Source organism: Chrysoperla carnea, chromosome 5 (genome assembly GCF_905475395.1).
Source record: "Chrysoperla carnea chromosome 5, inChrCarn1.1, whole genome shotgun sequence".
Classification (NCBI taxonomy): Eukaryota; Metazoa; Arthropoda; class Insecta; order Neuroptera; family Chrysopidae; genus Chrysoperla; species Chrysoperla carnea.
Window position 1 is genome coordinate 21,440,494 of NC_058341.1, and position 21,646 is coordinate 21,462,139.

At 29.2% G+C, this 21,646-nt stretch overlaps 1 protein-coding gene across 1 annotated transcript; it reads right to left on the bottom strand.

Annotated features, from left to right (window-relative positions):
* Nucleotides 1-18,145: 18,145 nt before the first annotated feature.
* Nucleotides 18,146-21,013, bottom strand: LOC123301050. Its single transcript, XM_044883777.1, has 3 exons — nt 20,830-21,013; nt 18,727-18,978; nt 18,146-18,315 (listed from the first exon to the last, which is right to left on the bottom strand). The coding sequence occupies exons 1-3, from the start codon at nt 20,936-20,938 to the stop codon at nt 18,146-18,148; spliced, it is 531 nt and encodes a 176-aa protein (XP_044739712.1). The 5' UTR covers nt 20,939-21,013.
* Nucleotides 21,014-21,646: the final 633 nt, after the last annotated feature.

Here is a 21,646-nt window from a genome sequence, read left to right on the forward strand (position 1 = left end):
AATATCATTAAAGGAAACAGACAAATCGCAAAAGACAAAACCATCATTGTTAAATATTTTTGTGTACGAATCTCTTTACAAACATTAAATTCACCTTCATACATTTCAAAACTCGATCGATAATTGTTTCGACTGCAACGACTTCCTCTTTGCGTCGAACTATCAAAATCTGATCTATAAAAAAAAGGTATTTCATTAGCTGAAGAGCAGATTGATATAGAGGCTGAAATTCTTGGAGAATTTTTGAGGGTGCGAATTTTGGGGCGAGGGATTTGTATGGGTGAATTTTCAGGGGGTGTTCGGGGAGTAATTTTTATCAGGAAGGTGTTTTGAATTGTAAAATTGTAAAAATTTAAAATATAAATAGTTTATTACACTTACCGGGAATCCGCCGTAGAATGTGAATCGGCTCGTGAACGTGAACTCGCACTAGCCTGACGTGAACGTGATGAGCGATTTTCAAACATTGTGACACTTAATGTACGATCTTGTACTTCCAATTCACGGGATATACGTGTATAAAAGTATGCCATTGAAGCTAATGGTGCGATATACCTGAAATATTAAAACAAAACAAAAGTTAATACAACTTCGTCCCATGTGTGTTATAAAGCAGATTTGTTTATTTATGCACACTACTGAATACACCCGGCAGTGTACTCCACCGAACTAAAAAGAATAAAAATTTATATGCATACACAGAGTTATTGACGCTATACGACTCCGAAGATTATGGATTGATTTTAACAAAATTCTTTCAGGAATAGATGGAGGCTTTAAACCGGAAACGCGATATGTATTGAAGTTGTATTTTTTTCAATGACACATCCTGTTTATTATTTCATTTTCTGGTTCTATGATCAAAATAAAAATGTTTATAAATACTTAATACGCGTTACGAATTTACTATGCTTTCATGTGGAAACTCGTAAATTTTCAAAACTGGACAAATACAAAGTTTTTAGAAATTTACTGGACAAATACAAAGTTTTTGGAAATTTTACTCGACAAATACAAAGTTTCTTAACTTAGTTTTGATTGGAGGACATGTACTTTTATATATTATGTACAGTAAATACATTAGCTAAAGATGAAGTTATCTTGTGTTATAGTTAATTTAAACCGCATTCTGTAATTTGATTGAGAATTCTTAAAAGCTAGAATGCAATTGAAAACTTATTGAACAATAAATTGAGAACTTCTTAGAAACTCTAGTACAGGTAGATAGTTGAATCCAGGGCCGTAACTAGGGCGTGGCAAAGCAGGCACGCACGCACGCACGCACTGGCATAACAGAATTTGAGGTGAAAAACAAAAAGGATATTTTATATGTAAAACAAAAAGTCAATAATGAAAGGCGCAAATATATATTTTTTTCATGCTCAAAGTAATTATTTTACTTGTTACTTTAACTATTCTTATCTGGAAAACCCCTTTTTTAATAATTTTTTTTTCACCAATGAAATTTAAAAAATAATAAAGTTACAGACCAATCAAATAACTTTTAAAATTTGTACATTACAGTATTAAGGAGAGATGTAGGTACCCTAGTTACGGCCCTGTTTGAATCAATCAAACGCAGCAGGATATAAGAACTATATCACTATAAAGAAAATTGTAATAGGATATGACATTTTCCTTCTTCTGTACAGGATGTGCTATAAACAAATGAAATATTTTTTTAAATTATTGTTGTTAACTTGGAAATCAAAATTAGGATTTCTGGTTTCTCGACCTTTTTTTATTTTACGAGGCACGCGAATTTTCGATCGGGATTTCTTGAGTTTCTCGAGTATCTCGAGAAATTTTGGAACGTGGTCTCGCATGCAATCTTGAAACTCGGGTATTTAATGATGTATTTTCATATGTTTTATGGGACGCTGGATTGAATGGATATGTTTTTCAACTTTAAAAGATTAAAATATGACTAAAATTACAGGATTTTGCACTGTGACTCACGAAACACCTTGTATATAATACATATTTCCTCATTTTACTACATAGAGAATCTGATGACAGGTTGAAATAAATCTATGAAAAATATGAAATAGAACTTATCACTCAAAGTGTAAAATACATTGGCGCACGGCTTCAACAATTTTATACACAACCAAAATATAAAAAGAAAATTTTTTTAACACTAAATTTTACCTAAACTCTAAACATCTATTTCTCTGCGAAAAATCATCGCATAAGGAACTGCAATAGTTCGATTGAAAATTTGTACTTTTTAGTTTGTTTTGGAATCTATTGCTTAAATTTTGTATCACCTCATATCGCTTTGCACAGAGGGTTGAAAGGGTGAGAAATGTTACCTCTGAAATTTAATATACGTTTTCAAAAACTCTGTACTGGTACCATTTAGGAAACATGACACAATTTAAAAAAATCAAAATAACCTGTATATCTAATTAAAAATACTGTATCAGACTTATTCTTGCCAAATAGTAAAATGATCAAGGATAAAATTTTATAGTTTAATAAAAATGCACCTTTAGGTCAAAGGTCAAAATATGATCTTTATAATTCTTATTATATGAAAACTTATCAATTTTTCGTCTATAGATTATTGATTTACCATTTATTTTTATGAAATGATAATCAGATTTCGCTTAAAATCATTATTTATGAGAAAATCGACCGGTACTAATTATGCTTTGATATGCAATTTACTATTCACACCCTATATTAGAGATTTTTCTACGGGTTTTGACTTTTGTACACATAAAATTTGATATTGGATAAGTTATATAAAAGAAAGAATTTATTCTCAACTATTTATCTTCATTTTTATATTTATAGAAGGCAATTTTTATAATATTCTTATTAAAATTGTTGCATGGAAAATTTTCTATTATATACTTTTTTTTATATCCTTCATATATAATACGAGTATGTAATATGATACAAAGGCTATTTATTTTATGAGTTGTATCCTAAATCTGTACATTACGTGTAGTGATATCTAACAGTTATTACCTTGTTTGTATACGAAATGTTGTTTATAATGAAAATTCAGTATTTGGAAAGTTTGCTTGGATGCAGAACTGAGCTAGCGCCATGAAAAACAATTTCTCAAAAAGCGAATAAATTGTTACGTTTTTCCCTATATAGGTTCGATAGGTACATTAAAAATATTACAATCTGGGATAATTCTTTGAAAACTTTGATATATTTTACTGTTTAACATTAAAAAAGTACATTTGATTCTTTCATTTATTTTCCGAACAAGAACGCATGAAATTCTTGACCTGATGTGATTATTGTTGCAACTGAAAACACGTTGATTTAAATATCGAGGAGAAAGTTAAAAAATGGTATCTAGAGAATTTTAGGTTTCATCCATTCATCCCCACACACATTTTTGAAATTTCAAATAGCATCCCCTATGTTGTGATAACTCATTTGAAAGGGCGTAAAATTATCTCTTCAATCATGATCAAAAAAATGAAAATGATCGATTGGTTCTTAAGATAGGCTACACAAAAGAAGGAATACATACCTTTCATCTTCTATGTAGCCTTAATTTTTTGCTCTTCCAAATGAAGTATAACAAGCTAGGAGGATAGTTTTTTAGGTGCTCGTGTATATTTGGCCTTAACAAAATTATACTTCATTTCTACATAGAAAAAATAATACAATTTTTACTTACATGATAACAAATAAAGGTCGAATATATTCTTGAATATCATCCACTAAATTTAACGCACAAATGCCAACGCCTTCAAAATGTAATTTTTCATATGTCTGAAAAAAAATAATCAGAAAATGTACATGTTTTTAAAACGCTCTACCAGCAATGGTGGATTTTTAAAAAAGCCCGCTAGGCAATGACCTAGGACATTAACGCAGAGAGGGTAACGGTTATAAAATTTCCGATAAAAAAGGTTATAAGTTACTAGACTATTTGAACTAGACTTTTGAGCTAGATATCTGCGTTGCCAAGGTTCAATTTTGGGGGGGGGGGGGTTCATCAAAAAATGTATAACTAATTGAAAAATAGTGACTCAATACTACATTTTGACCTAATAAAATGTTCTCTTATTCAAAAAAAGAGTTTTCTGTCTTTATTACTTTTATGACCAAACATGATGAACAAAAGTTTGAACCCCTCCCTTGGATAATTCCTGCGCACGGTCCTGTGTACAGTAATAATATCAAGACCCTATATCGTAAAACTCATACATTCTATCAAACTGTTTTGCTTGTACTAACATCTCCAAACATAAAAAGATACACAAAATTTTCGATTTGGTTTTTGGGATAAAACAATAAATTTTTATAAAAAAGTTGAATATAATTAATTTATTTTTTATAAACTCGAAAAGACATACCTGTTTACTCTGAAAATAGAGGTGTTTAAAATTAGGTCATCTAATTAACTAAATTACCTATATGTAGATATTATCTGGCCAATTTAAACATCCGAAGGTACAAAATTTCGCATCCGGCTGAAATTCGGCAGGATTAATCAAAACACCTTCATAAAAAAAATGTAAAAAGTCCTCTACGATCCGAAATGTGGGAAAAAATTTACGCGGCGTCACACTAAGGTTTATCATAAAATTAGTTCAGACAAAAATTGTAGATCAGATAAAAATGTCTCAACACTATATATAACGATTCAAAAAGTTGGAAGAGTTGTAATCGTCATATGATTTTATGGCTGGACATATAATTCTCTGGCTTACATTGAAAATTTAACAATATTTTCTAACAAATTTCAATAAGTAATTATGTGAATTCACAATTTCTAATGCAACAAGTTAAATTGTTATTTTTCAATAATTTTAATTTAACATTTACTATACCATTTATAAGTAAGCAATTGACAATTAGTTATAACAGCCTCCTTTATCGCTAAAATTATCCACCTAAAGCGCTGGCGTCGATCTGATTTTTTCTACCATGACTTCTCACGGAGTCAATACATATAAGCTTAATTAATTAATAAATAATATATATATATTAAGTTTAATTAATTGCAATATTTTAATAATTTTAACTGAGCATTTACTATACTATTCATTCATATTTATTTACTTAATTTTACCGGATAAATATTTTACAACTAATTAATTTGATTGGATATTATTATCATCTATCTATACATTGTATTTGTATTTATTGTATATCTAGTAATCTGTACAATTGTAATTGGAGTTAAATTACAAATTTTAATTGGTTAGGCAATTTTATACTCAAAACAAATCCTTTATACAGTAAAAACCCTTTATAGCGACATATATTACCATATAAAGGATATTTTTTTAAAGTTATAATTGCTAAATAAAAAATAAACATATAAGGTTAAATAACAAGTGAAAACAAACAATTTACTGAGTTAATTGTTGAAATTCCATGTATAGACAGTTTTAATTACTTTGTCACATTACACATACATACATGTCACACATACATAACTGATATTCCCATATAATACATACTATACAATTTGCGCTCTCACGGGTAAACAGTGATGTTTACGAAAAAATGTTTCAAACAAAAGTTGTTTATTTTTTTATAAGGAACATTTTTTTTTACATTTAAACTTTTGTTCTATTTCTAACGATTTACAAGATGGGTCCTACGGATCCAAGACCCAATTTACCTATGTTGCTCATTATGAACTCGACCTCACTTTTTACGTCCTAAGCACGCTCTAAAAATTTCAGCTTGATATCTATTTTCGTTTTTGAGTTATTGTGATGACAGACGGACAGACGACAGACAGGCGGAAATGGACTAATGAAGTGTTTTTATGGACACCGAACTTAAACAAAAGTAGCGGGGTTTGATGGGAGACATCATTTTCTGATTTCTGACATCAGATTGGAGAGTTTTAGTTCGAGTAACTGATACTTTCCTAATAACTTTTTATTATGCGGGAAAACGAGATTGAATCCTATGTAAGAAGTGGGAGGGGTGGTCAAAAATCGTCAAAATCATGCTTACGTAATTAATTAATGAATGACCTCTAATCGAAAAAGATACTTACTCCCAAATCAATATACGTGATGTATATTGGATATGGCAAAACAATACAAACAGCTAAAAACCATGTCCCCAATGCACATATCACTGCTGGTATACGAGGTTTCATTGGATCTTGTGTTAGATGATATCGATCCACAGCAATCAATAGAAATGACAGCATGGTAACATGAATCGGAATATCCTAGAAAAAAGCAAATAAACACACATTAGGTATTATGCGCAGATTGTGGCTTACAGCGCTTGTCGAATAAATCGATCCCAATATTGCGATATCTCGGAAACTCTGCATCCAAACATAAAATTAACCTGATTTTTATACTTTTTGGATCAAAATTACCCAATCCACTGAGTTTCATCAAATTCCAAAGCAAAATTTTTTTTTGCCAATTTCTCGATTTTTTTAAAGGGGTAAAAAATTACAAAAAATCGAGAAATTTTTTTTATCTCCAATTTCGATAAAACTCAGTATATAAGGTAATTTTGACCCAAAAAGTACAAAAATCGGGTGCATTTGCTGACTGGTCGAATAGTTTTTGAGATATGGAGTAAAATCGATCCAAATATTGCGTTATCTCAGAAACTCTGCATCCAATCATAATATTAACCCGATTTTTATACTTTTTGGATCAAAATTACCCAATCCACTGAGTTTCATCAAATTCCAAAACAAAAATTTTTTTTGCCATTTTCTCGATTTTTTTAAAGGGGTACCCCTTAAAAAAATTGCAAAAAATCGAGAAATTTTTTTTATCTCCAATTTCGATAAAACTCAGTATATAAGGTAATTTTGACCCAAAAAGTACAAAAATCGGGTGCATTTGCTGACTGGTCGAATAGTTTTTGAGATATGGACTAAAATCGATCCAAATATTGCGATATCTCAGAAACTCTGCATCCAATCATAATATTAACCCGATTTTTATACTTTTTGGATCAAAATTACCCAATCCACTGAGTTTCATCAAATTCCAAAACAAAAATTTTTTTTCCCATTTTCTCGATTTTTTTAAAGGGGTACCCCTTAAAAAAATTGCAAAAAATCGAGAAATTTTTTTTATCTCCAATTTCGATAAAACTCAGTATATAAGGTAATTTTGACCCAAAAAGTACAAAAATCGGGTGCATTTGCTGACTGGTCGAATAGTTTTTGAGATATGGACTAAAATCGATCCAAATATTGCGATATCTCAGAAACTCTGCATCCAATCATAATATTAACCCGATTTTTATACTTTTTGGATCAAAATTACCCAATCCACTGAGTTTCATCAAATTCCAAAACAAAAATTTTTTTTGCCATTTTCTCGATTTTTTTAAAGGGGTACCCCTTAAAAAAATTGCAAAAAATCGAGAAATTTTTTTTATCTCCAATTTCGATAAAACTCAGTATATAAGGTAATTTTGACCCAAAAAGTACAAAAATCGGGTGCATTTGCTGGCTGGTCGAATAGTTTTTGAGATATGGACTAAAATCGATCCAAATATTGCGATATCTCAGAAACTCTGCATCCAATCATAATATTAACCCGATTTTTATACTTTTTGGATCAAAATTACCCAATCCACTGAGTTTCATCCAATTCCAAAACAAAAATTTTTTTTGCCATTTTCTCGATTTTTTTAAAGGGGTACCCCTTAAAAAAATTGCAAAAAATCGAGAAATTTTTTAAATCTCCAATTTCGATAAAACTCAGTATATAAGGTAATTTTGACCCAAAAAGTATAAAAATCGGGTACATTTGCTGATCGGTCAAATCGTCGTTACATACAAAGACAATAGCTTCAAGTACTGTTACTCGTTAGCAAACATAGATAAAATTGAATTACGATGCTCTTGCATATACTTTCTTTTTTCTTTTTTTTTTTTAAATAATAGAAAATATGAGAAAAATAAAGAGAAATCTTTTGTTTGCGTCGCTATGGGAAACCACTTGTACTTAAAGAGAATATCTTGACATCTTTAACAATATAGTCATCATAATATACATTTGTAATAAATAATGGTACTTACAGAAATATTCAACAAAAAGATATGCAAAGCAAAATATTAAGAAGCCAAAAACAAATTCGTAATATTATGAAGTTCGTGATAGCATGAAATATTACAACTTTAATTTTACAAAGACGTATGTAATATCATATCAAAAGGACTTTTTTATATTTAAGGTAGTATATCCATTATAGTCAAGTTCATAAACTTGCTTGAAACACGAAAAATAAGTTTAAGCAATAAAAATACTGCAGGCCTTAAACTTAATCTAGGTTTTCAAGCTCAATGAAAAGCTCTCTCAACTCTATATTTGGTAATCGATAGATGAACACTTTAAATTAGAAAGTTGTCGGTTTGCTGATCGAAGGAAAGAAAAAGGTAATTTTCCTCAAGCTAATGCAGAATGTCCCGTACAGCAAGAACTTTCCGACAAAGAAGCTATTCTTAACAAGGTCAAAAATGGCCTCTCTCTAGTAGTGTACGAAGAAAATTTTTAAATTAAAAATCATTAAACTACTTTACTCAACACTGTCTTTTGCTTTATTGGTTAAATTCGACAGTGTCCATAACTCCTTTACTATTGGATTTTGGACAAAATTATATAAGGTACTTTCGACTCAAAATTGTCTAAAGAATACGCTCTTAAGCTATGGTAATCGATTCAAGGGCCCCCCTGTATAAGTGCTAGAGAAATACTCAGTACAACGTTTTATGCTTTACGATTTTTGTAAAATTTTTTGTTAATTGTAAAATCCTTATAACATTCTTTTTTTTCGAGTTACAGCTCTGCAGTTCTCCAGTTAATTAGAAAATCTTATATAAATCAGTCAAAAATTAACCATTTTCTTTTTAGTTTTAGTCAAATTTCTTTAAGTGTTTAGCCAGGTTTCTTTTTAGTATTCATATCATTTGCTTACATTTGAGAATAAGTTGAAAACGATGTTTTTTCAATTTTCTGGATAGACATAAAGCTTTCCTCGGTTAGCTTTTATGACAAACGTCTTTTTTTCACGCGCAATTTTTGGAATAGAATCCTGTGGCAATATCAATGGAACTTTAATGACTTTTTTTATTATTTTATAAAATATATAGTTTTGGCTACTTTTTCAGTCAGACAAAAGGAGAGTTTCGAATACGAACTCTTGACTGTGGGGTTATAGGTATATTTTGTAATAAGAAGTTCAGTATGGTTACATTTAAAGGACAGTTTTCATAGATCACCCAGTACCATTTTTTATTATTTTGAATTTTAACAAAGTGACACTACAAATTATGTAAAAAAAAAGTAAAATATAATGTCAATAGAAATTTAATAAACGAGATATACTCTTATAAATATAATACTTATATTAATATAATACTGACGCCATATTGTGTTTGTCTGTCTCATTTGATTGTCATTTGTTTTGATTTGTATATTGAAAATAAATAGCGTAAAACTGATCAGTGTTGAGGGTGCAAATAGCAGTGAGCAGATCGAAACTGAGAACTTAAGAAGTTATTGTTTTTTGAGCATTTATATTAGCGGACTTAAAAGCAGATAGATATTTGAATCTCTTGTGGAAACTTGTATGAAAAAGTATGATACTACCCAATTTTTAGCCCACAGCTTTGTTAAGGTAGTACGAACGCCAATGCAAGTTTAGACTTGTGGTTGATGATGCATTTTGTTATAACTTTATGACTGTAGATGAAAAATAAGAATAAAATTTTTCGATATCTGTCTTGGTTTTCGAAATATCGAAAGCTAAATAATTAAATTTTCGATATTTTGAAAATTTTATCAGGCTGGTTTGTTTCACTCTCTTTCGTATGTTCGAACGACCTGAACTCACTTCTAAGAAAGGTTCGCTATCACTGCTCTAGACTGTCATACTCAATACCATCGTCTACATTAAACTGACAATCACAAGGAGAACAAATTTATATTAATGTCTAAAGGATGTGACGACATTAATACAATTCGATATTACATTAATATGTCTACATATCTTTTATTTCAACACATAAGCTTCGAAAACATTTCCCTTACCCCCTCGACTTCTTATAACTTGTCTTTTATTATTTATTCGGATGAGTTTATGTATGATGAGGTTTAAAAAAAGTATTTACTTAATGCGTTTCTACATTTTCAAACAGGAAAGTCTTAAGCAAGGTCCGAGCTATTTAGCAGCTGCGGACAAAAATTATAATCGCCGCTCTTTTCACCATATATAGAAAAAAACACCCGTTACAATAAAAAGCTAGAATGAGATTTTCGACTACATAAAATTTTCAACTCCATTTTTTGGGTGAAACTATGAAAAGAATTACTATTTAATAATTTATTCAAAAAAAAGCTAAAAACACAATTTTTAACTTACATAACTTGAGTATGTACTCATATTACAACAAGAATAAAAAAATTATATAATGAAAATAAGGATAAACAACAAAATATAATTATCCTGACAATTTTCTCTTGACTCTCAGACAAAGTAAGGGAGAGTTGTCTAGGTTGGTCCGTTGTGCATGTTTTAGTTTTTCGACCACCTGTGCGAAATTTGTTTGATGATATGTTTTTCCTAATAAATCTGGGAAGACTTAGCAATACATGCGTGCTTTGCAATCAGTATAGCATACAAATTAAGGAAAGTTTTAAAATTTTCTATTTTTGTAAGTAAAAATTTTCAAAATTTAAAAAAAAAACCAGAAATTTTTCGAGTACGGAATCCTAAACTTGTACTTGAAACGTACTTAAGAATACTCTCCATTATATTATCTTTTTCCTTAAAGCCTTTTCCAAACTGAACCGATTTTGAGGATCATCGCCTAATTTTTAATGGTTCCGGGTACGGGTACGGGTAAACTCGCATAGAAACATTGTTAAGAACACACGCCTATTAAATTACCTTTCAAACGAAAAAAAAAAATCCAAATCGGTTCATCCGTTTAGGCGTTACGATGCCACAGACAGGCAAAAAGATACACATAGCGATCAAATTTAGAACATCCCTTTTTTGGTTCGGGAGTTTTAAAACAAGGAATCATCATGGAAAGAATTGTAAATGTATCTATTATGTTTGAAAATATGCTAAGCGGTTAAATTAAAGCGGTTAAGTTTGTTATTGTATTAAATAAATTCAATTTTCATATTTTTTTTAAATAATGGGCTAAACTTTGACTGATTCTTTAAAATTCCTTTAACTTTTCCGTGCTCTGAATAATCAATTTGCGATATGTAGAGAAATACTTCTTTTTTCCATACCTTTAATTCCATGTGGATTTCTGAAATTATTTTTCTCAAGTTATGGACGTGACATAATAAAAAAAAATTTAGGCCGACCTTGACAACAATCTTATTCATATAGTCTTGATGTGTTCATTCAACAGTGATGTTTCTTCATTTCATTATTAAGTATAGTATTCGTTGTGTGCGTAGTCATGGTAGGGACAATAAAATCGATGCCAGCGCTTCCAGTGAAAAATTTTGGCGATAAAGGAGGCTGTTATGAATAATTTAGCAATTCTTTACATGTTAATGTTATAGAAAATGTCAAATTGAAATTATTGAAAACCACTAATTAATTAAACTTAATGCATTAAAAATTGTGAAAATAAGAAATCAAATTGCACAAATATTATTTTTCAAATGTAAATTATATTAATTATTTGTGAGACAATAATATTAAATTTTCAATGTAAGTTATAAATGCAATCCATACAATTATATATGCATCCATACAATTCTATAATTAAAGTAGTGTATCGTTACGATGGAAACGGCTCCAATAAAACTCACGCACGGTGCGAATATGTTGGTTTACATTAACAACGATTTTATACAACCATTTTAATATAATGCTTGTCAATCACAAATTTTTCTTCTTATTTTATACCTATTTTCTGGTTTCTAATTTGTATACATAACTTCGTAATGTTATTTAAAATAAAATTATATATCATTAAAACATGATTGTACATAAAAGAAGAATTTTAATAAAATTTAAAACGTGGTAAATTGAAAAATAAAAAGTTGCCATACAAAGCACTGTAAGAATAACAAACTTTCTTCTCAGGGAGCTCATAGTCTTTTATTAAAAAAAAGTTGAAAATATTTATTCTTCGAGGTAAGAATTTGGTGGAAGCGCATGGAAAAGCATAATTACTTAATAAATAGCGTTTCAATAACGCTCAACGCTCAAATTATTCACTTGTTCTACAGAAATAACAATTATGTAACTATGCATAGACTTTTATGCGAAGATTATGGCCAATTTAATCGTCCTAGTTAACGAATAAGTCGCAACATTGTTCAAAAGGTAAATGCAAGCAGCACCAATCCTACCCTCAAGTCAAGGTAAAGCGAGATCGTTTTTCGGTGCCTTTCTTTCCAAAAATTAACTTGTACTTCAAGAATCAACACTTAAAATGCGAATTTGTGGGGCTATCTTTAGAGTTGCGTTTATATCAACAAATCTGCAACGTAGGAGTTGTAGTTGAAATAATCTGTTGAAACTTGCGAAAAGCCATAGAAAATTACATCGAACGAATGTTTTATGAACACCTATACCAAAAATTTTTTCACTTCATCAATATTTCTAAGCATTACAAACTTTGGACTAAATTAAATATTCTTAGATATTTATTTCAACACACAGGGTATAAAGGTATAAAGATTGAAAAAAAAAATTAAAAAAAAGAAGATATCTTTATGTTATTGTTGCTTGGCTGGAAAATGAATTATTTTCTATCTATTGAAATCCTAGAAAAATATAGCATTGACCTAAATGAATATTGCGAATAACAAAACTATGTAATTTTTATAAAAACATTTCAAATAACACGTACATATCGATCTACTTATCTATGTTTGTTCAAACTTTTATTTAATGTGTTTTTAAAAAAAAAGTTGTAAGGTAACTAACTATTCCTGGATTGAATATTTAATGACATTTTTAAGCGAGGATTTCTTACAATTTTGTACCGTATTATTAAGGATGTATGACTAGGGATCATCAATTAATTTCAAGAAAACAAATAAAAAAAATATTTTTTTTCAATTTTGATACTGAATTATGTATGTTATAACTTGACAATGCAAGTCGAAAGTAAGAATAAAATTTTTCGATATCTGGCGTAATTTTCAAAATATTGTAAATTGAATTTGTTTTAAAATTATTTAGCTTTCGATATTTCGAAAACCATGAGGTTATAATGAAATTCATCATCAAAGTTGAAAATAATATAAAAATAATTTCATCCCTAAATTTAGTCTGCTCGTACATCCTTTATATGGATGGGGACACTTGGTTTATTTTCTTTTCTATGTCATTGCTAATATGTATGTTTACTTTCTATTAAGAAGTTTTTCAATTTCCAATTCGTTCCAAGTGAACATTATCAACAATTATCAAAATATGTCGTTTTTTTTTAAATTTCTCCATAAAAGCAATGTATTTTATATTGATTTTCAATGATAAAAAAGAAACAAGTGAAAACAAACAATAGACTAGTTAATTGTTGAAATACCATGTAAAGACAGTGTTGATTACTCTAGCACATTACACATACATACATGTCACACACATATAACTAATATACCCATATAATACTACAATTTGCACATAATATGCGTTCTCACGGGTAAACAGTGATGTTTACAAAAAAAAGTTTCAAGCAAAAGTTATTCTTTTATATGGAACATTTTTTACGAAGATGGGTCATACGGATCTAAGATCCAATGTTGCTCATTTACAAACTCGACCTCACTTTTTACGTCCTCAGCACGCTATAAAAATTTCAACTTGATATCTCTTTTCGTTTTTGAGTAATCGTGATGACAGACGGACAGACGATAGACGACAGACAGACAGACAACTAGAAATAGACTAATTAGGTGATTTTATGAACACCTATATCAAAATTTTGTTCATAGGATCAATATTTTAAAGCGTTACTAAACTTAGTATATCTTGGTATATTTCATATGGTATAATAATATAAATACAAAAATTTTCCATATGTAGCCAACTTAAGTAGCACCATGTATACCGAAATTTGAGTTCAGGTATATGTTAATTTAATTAATTCATAATTATGTATATATGAAATATACATAGAATATTAAGTTTAGTCCCAAGCATGTAACGCTTAAAAATATTGATGCTACCAACAAAATTTTGGTATAGGTATTCATAGAATCATCTATTAGTTCATTTTCGGTTATCCGTCCGTCCGTCTGTGCACACGATAACTTAAAAACGAAAAAAAGCTATCAAGCTGAAATTTTTACAGCGCAAATTTTTTACTCAGGACGTAAAAAGTGAGTTCGAGTTCGTAAATGAGCAACATTGGTCAATTGGGTCTTGAGTCCGTAGGACTCATCTTGTGAACCGTTAGAGATAGAACAAAAGTATAAATGTAAAAAATGTTCCTTATTAAAAAATAAATAACTTTTGTTAGAAACATTTTTTTGTAAACATCACTGTTTAGTCACGAGGGCACACATTAGATTCAAATTTTAATCTGGGATAATCAGTTATGTATGTGTGACATGTATAGGTATATGTGTAATGTGATAGAGTAATCAACACTGTCTATACATGGTATTTTAATAATTAATTCAGTCAATTGTTTGTTTTCACTTGTTTCTTTTGTTTCAATTGTTCTGTATGGAAATCTGTAAATATAAATATAAATAACTACAACTCTCAAGTCTCAAATTAATTTTTTTTTTACTTTTCTTTTATATGAAAATTTGTGAATTTTTTTTTTTCAGATAAAATTTACTCTCCATTAATTTAAATCATTCTTGGTAAGGAAATCTCATCATAACAAACATGTAAAAGTTTGTTAAAAGTTTTTAATATTGCTACAGAATATAACTTTTTATGTAGAAAGTAAGCTTTTCAAAGTTATTCCTACCTAGGTAATCGTAATTGTAAAGTAAAGAAGTTTCTTTTCAAAGAATGAATACCTCTACATGGGGAAATACATTTAAATTATAAGTGAGTTATTCTTAAAATTTTACCGTTTTTTTTGTAGACATTTTTTTTTTTCAATTAGTTAGTTTACTCAAAAATCAGAGCAAATTTTTTTCTGCCCTGCCCTTATCTTTCTTATTCCTTTATCAAATTCCATAGTTCACCCCTCATTTTTCAAGCTTATTATGTCGTGTTTTTCCATAAAAATACATGTGAAATGATGAAATTGCATGCGTTTGTTATTAGCGAATTAGCGAAGGAAATGGAGCTATTTGTACTGATGATGAAATTGTGAAAAATTTCTCCAAATGAAACTTTTATTCTTATTTTCCTGCAAAAACCCCTTCATAACACAAAACGATTGAAATGTGAAAGATGATCGTAAAAACTTATTTTCTTAGTAAGTGAGCAACTTCAATATTTAATTTTATTTTTATCGAATTAAGAAAAATGTATTTACGAATGAACTAAAGCAGAAGATTCAATGTCTGCCTTTTAATATAATTTATCGTCAGTTTTTTGCTTTTATCGAATATTCGTAATGACATTTCTATTAGAAATATTTCTTGCGAAAAAAAAAAAAACGAGTTTGTGGTAGCAAAAACAAATTCAAAACCTTTGATATGTGTATGAGAATCCCAAGAGGTTAATGCTATATGATATACGTATGGTTTTGTGTACCTTGATAATCAATGGTTATATTTTAAGATACTTTGTATATCATGTATATGAAATATATCAAGGTATACTAAGTTTAGTCCCAAGTTTGTAACGCTTAAAAATATTGATGCTATGAACAAAATTTTGGTATTCGCACCGTGTGTGAGTTTTATTGGAAGCGTTTCAATGGTATCAATACACTACTTTAATTATAGAATTGTATGGATTGCATTTATAACTTACATTGAAAATTTAATATTATCGTCTCACAAATTTAAATAAATAATTATGATAATTTACATTTAAAAAATAATATTTGTGCAATTTGATTTCTTATTTTCACAATTTTTAATGCATTAAGTTTAATTAATTAGCGTTTTTCAATAATTTCAATTTGACATTTTCTATGACATTAACATGTAAAGAATTGCTAAATTATTCATAACAGCCTCCTTTATCGCCAAAATTTTTCACTGGAAGCGCTGGCATCGCTTTTATTGTCCCTACCATGACTACGTAAACAAATACTAGGTGTCCATAAAATCACCTAATTAGTCTATTTCTAGTTGTCTGTCTGTCGTCTGTCTATCTGCCCTGTCTGTCATCGCGATTACTCAAAAACGAAAAGAGATATCAAGCTGAAATTTTTAGAGTATGTTGTGGACGTAAAAGGTGAGTCGAGTTCGTAAATGAGCAACATAGGTCAATTGGGTCTTGGGTCCGTAGGACTTATCTTGTAAACCGTTAGAGATAGAATACAAGTTTAAATGTATAAAATTAAACAACTTTTGTTCGTTTTGTCCCAATTAAATCACTGTTTACTCGTGAGAGCACAAATTATGCTCAAATTGTATAGTATGTATTATATAGGAATATCATTTATATATGTGTGACATGTATGTATGTATGTGTAATGTGACAGAGTAATCAACACTGTCTATACATGGTATTTCAACAATTAACTCAGTCAATTGTTTGTTTTCACGTGTTTTCTTAAAAATTTGCATGGAAACCTAAGCTGAAGTTTTAACCACATATTTTTTGAGTTAAAGTCTACTTATTAAAAACAATTTGAGCCTTTAAATCAAACATTGTTGTTATGCTCATACATTCTTAAATCAACATATATAGATGAATAAAATTATTTATCTGTAAATAATAAAATCCAATTTCCATACAATTGACTTTGATGTGACATTCAAATAATGGGTGACATTCCTAATTTGATAAAGTTGAATATGGGTTTTATATAATACATATTCTATGATTTATATCAATTGACATTTTGAAATTAATCTATTCAATAAATCAACTTTCGTGCTATATCGGATGACGATTGTATATAAATTTATAATTATCTTTCGATATTATCTAGTTGGTATAGAGATCGGCAATGAATGGTGAAACTAATTGTTTATAATCTCATAAAAACACGTTTCTGTAAAATGAAATATCTGTTCGTTATATTCAAATTTAAACAAATATCGAAAGTTTATATCTTTAAATAAAAATTATTTGTAATTTGTACCAAGTATGTAATCCTGCTAAATTTGGGTCGGACTTTTCAAATTTGTGAGCAAAAGTGATAGCTAGCGAAAAATTAGCATCACAGCTGAAAAGAATGACCCAAAATTAGTGGGTTTCAACAAAAATTCCTATAAGATCGGATCAAATTTGCCTGTGTTATAAAAAAAATCGAATTTTTCAACTTTATGACGTAATCAAAATCCAAAAAATTTAATTATGCTCTATCACATCCAAATTTTATCCAATTTTGATAAACCAAGTATGTAATCCTATTAAATTTGGGTCAGTTTTTTCAAATTTGATATCAAAATTAACCTAGCTCTAATATGTTTCGAGAATTTGGAGTCCTGGTCCTGGAATTAAGCACATAAGTGATAGCAAGCGAAAAATTAACAACACAATTAAAAAGAATGACCCAAAATTAGTGGGTGCCAAAAAAAATTCCTATAAGATCGGATCAAATTTGCCTGTGTTATAAAAAAAATCGAATTTTTCAACTTTATGACGTCATCAAAATCCAAAAAATTTAATTTTGCTCTATCACATCCAAATTTTATCCAATTTTGATAAACCAAGTATGTAATCTTACTAAATTTGGGCCATACTCTTCAAATTTGAGATTAAAATTAACCTATCACTAATAGGTTTCGAGAATTTGGAGTCCTGGTGCCAGAATTAACCACATAAGTGATAGCTAGGGGAAAATTGACATCAAAGCTGAAAAATAGTTTGAAAAAATCGTTTTTTTACACTGTTTTCAAAATCACTCACATATCTATGCCCTACCCTATACAATAGTATCCGGATGACAATAAAAAATTACATCCGAATATCTTATCTATGGAAAACTTACCACTATTAGAAAAACAATTTTTATTTTTATTTCTATTTATTTTTAACTTAAACATATACAATTGTTGATTGGAATACAATAATGAAGCTTTATTTTACTCTGTACAGCTTTTTTTGGTTCTTAAAATAAAATACCTAATTTTGTGAAATAGATTTAATCAGAGGCTCTCGAAGATTTTATATATTTTCTCGCAGATGCTTGTATTTGACGACGTATACGTGCCGTATAATCTGTATTTAATCGTGAACCACGATTTATCAAAATAAGGGGCTTTAATGAAACGCCTAGATCATTTTTTGGAAACACCACAATAAAATATATAGCTAAAAATTGTAAATGCTTTATGTTAAAAAAATGGAATTCATTATCTGCGAACCAAGTGTTTTTAATCGGAAATTTCACGGGTATTAAAAAAGGAGGAGGTGAGAGCTTAGCCTAAAACATTTATTTTTCATTTGCCATAATGGTAGGGTTGTCACTTTGAAAATTCGGGAAGTCAGAACAGAACATTTGCTCCTTCCAAAGCTAGATACTGATTGTTTATCAATGTATGATCGAGTGACGATTTTGCACTTATTTTAAAAAAGAAATGTTCCATTATCCCAATTTATTTTGAACGCGAGCAAATGAAAAATTTCTAGATGGCTATTCGAATTGAATGCCGAAAACTCCATCAAAATCCATCCGGTCCGCTAAAAATTAGTTGCTAGCTAATTTTTAATTATTTTTGTTACCTTTTGATACTAGTAATTGGCTGGCCATTTTTTCTGGCGATAACTGAAATGTTCGTTTTAAAGTTCCCATTTCATCAAATAAATCAAATTCAAGCGTCATTGGAATATTTGCTTCAAGTCGGAGATATTCCATTAATAAACGTATTGGACAATTTATATTTATAAATAATTCACGTTCCATTTTTGGAGATGATGGGGATTGATGGGATGTTTCTTCAGAATATGGGAAAAATTTTACACGTATGTATGAAACTACAAAAAAAAAGCCATCAAAAATTTCATAAATTCGAAAGTATTTTGGCTTAAACGTATACTTAGTAACTAAACCTGTGGTAATTCTGAGCCCCTTACCCTCTGTGCTTCCATGAGACGGTGGTATTTTACCTCGGGTGATATTATCGTAAGGATTATTATTCTAGAAAAGGTTTCATATTATCAGAGGTTTCATTAATCACTCTATTTTTTTTTTTTTTTTTAACTTATGGAAATTATTTTCTACTTTTTAGTTCAGCTAGTTAGGTACATTTTTTAAACTTATACTATTTTTTAGTATTACAAAAAGTTTTTTAATACCTAAAATGATCTCGTCTTTTGAGATATTCTGTATATTATTGTTAAACTAACAAACTTTTTTTCCTGGAAATAAGCAGGTAACAAATATAAAACACACTGCTGTGTTTATATCAGAACTACTATAATTTACTTTTATAACAAGCTGTGGACAATCCTTAATATCCTTAGGGATCAGTCCAATACTTCTCTGATTTAGTTAATTATTGCATATATTTTATCATTGCTAGATATATTAAAGTTTCCTGATTTAGTAAGTTATTTTATTCATCAATAAAATACCCACTCAAATCGATAAATGCATTGTCTTGCAAACAATTTTTTTTTTAAATTGCTTTATTTCTTGTTTAAAAAAAGTTGCATTATAAAACAATAGAATATCTTGACACCCGGACATTTTTTTATCCGCAAATAACGAAAATATAATAGTAAATGAAAAAAGAGCCAAAACTCGGTTCCAGTTTTCTGGAATTTTACGTTTGAGTCAATCGATTATTAACGAAGTAATTAATTTTTTTGAAAAATATCTGCCATCTATATAAATTTAATATAATTTATTTTCAATTTTCCATAAAATTCATTGAGTCGATTTGTTGGAAAATTGAGATATAAAGCCAGAAACAGCAAAGACATAAAAAGTTTAATTTTTGAGATGCATACAATAATTTCCTATCGGGAAGTTAATTATTATTGATTTCTTTTAACTTCGATTCTCTTTAGAGCAAAAAAAAAAAGAAAAAATAGAAGCTATTGTAAACGAATCGAGAAAAAATTTCAATCTCGATTTCAAAACAAATGGCAGGCAATACAATTCTGCCTGCCATACGACGTGTTCGTATTTTCTGGACTTTTATATAAAATATACTTCTGATTTGAAAGAAATTTTTTTCTGATTCCCATAAGTTTATTGTATTTCCTAGATTCATGACAATCCGATCCAATTATTGTAAGGGGTGAGAGCAAGTGCCATTATCTGTATCAGTTATCCGAACGAAATCGGGGAGGAAAAAATAATATTTAAAAAAAAACTCAAAATACCAAAACTGTTAGCTAGGTTAGGTTAGGTTATATTGGCTGTCCACGAAGTACACACTTAGGCTATAGAGCCCATTGTGATACCATATATGTGTTTTACCCCTTTTCCGCTGATAATTTCATTTATCAGCTCCTCAATTTCAGAGGCTGAGTGCATCTCCTTCATGCATATACCATGCACTACACCAGCCCATCACAACTATTCATTAAATTAATTTTGTTACGCTACCCTAAGCATACCGCGGAAGGAATTGGTTACGCCTTAACCAACTGAGCTAATAGGGCGACAAACTGTTAGCTAATATCAAAAAAATTTATAAGAAGAAGGTGCAAAATAGGATAGAAGTTTGTGTGAAATCATTTATAGTATTATTTATCTTAGAACATAAAATTTCCTATATTTTATGAAGTAATTATTAATAAAGTTATGATAAAATCACAAACATAAATATTATATCAATTAATTAAGGATACGTATATTATTTAAAAAAAAAACACCTGGTGTTATTTCTTTTCCAGAATTTGCCAAAGCACTACGTTTACTTATTGTTGATGCACTTTTATCCCGATTTTGTGAACCACCAGTGACACTCCCTTTTTTCTTCATTTAAAAACGTTTAAAAAAAAATATTCCAGAGCTGTTTTCATTCAAGTTTATTCGGTACTCATCAACAATCGAAAATAATCAAATCGTTTAAGTATCAATCGAAAAATCATACATTTAAAAAATACATATTCTTACCATCTTCAATCAAAAATATTTTTTGTAAAATAAATATTTTGACATATTTTTGTTTTTATATATTGATATTTTCTTTTTAGACCAAGAGTTTCCCACATAAAACGTTATTTGGCTGGGAACTCGTGATATCATATTAAAATTAAACCTTAATTTACATAACTACTTAGAGTTATCACGGAAAACTGGTCCGTCGGGATGAAATCTAGTAAGTCTCGATCTTATTTTCCCATTTTACCTTCTTGTACAAGGTAAAGAAATTGTTTTGTATATCAGAGTAATGTAAAAGTGTTAATTAAACACTAGCACATTTGTAATTTAACACTTATATGGTTAATTTAACACTAGAAACACTCGTAGAAACAACAAAAAATACTAAATATTAAGTATACAAGTCTGCGAACTCATCTAACCGACTTTTCAGTCTGGTTTAATGTATAAAAGAAAAATATTATAACAACTACCATAATAAGTTATTAGTCAGTCACCTCAGTTATAATTAACAATAAATTGTCACTCCCTCAACTAATGTTTTATATCGGGCAGTGGCTAATATGGCTTAGAGAAGTCAGACTT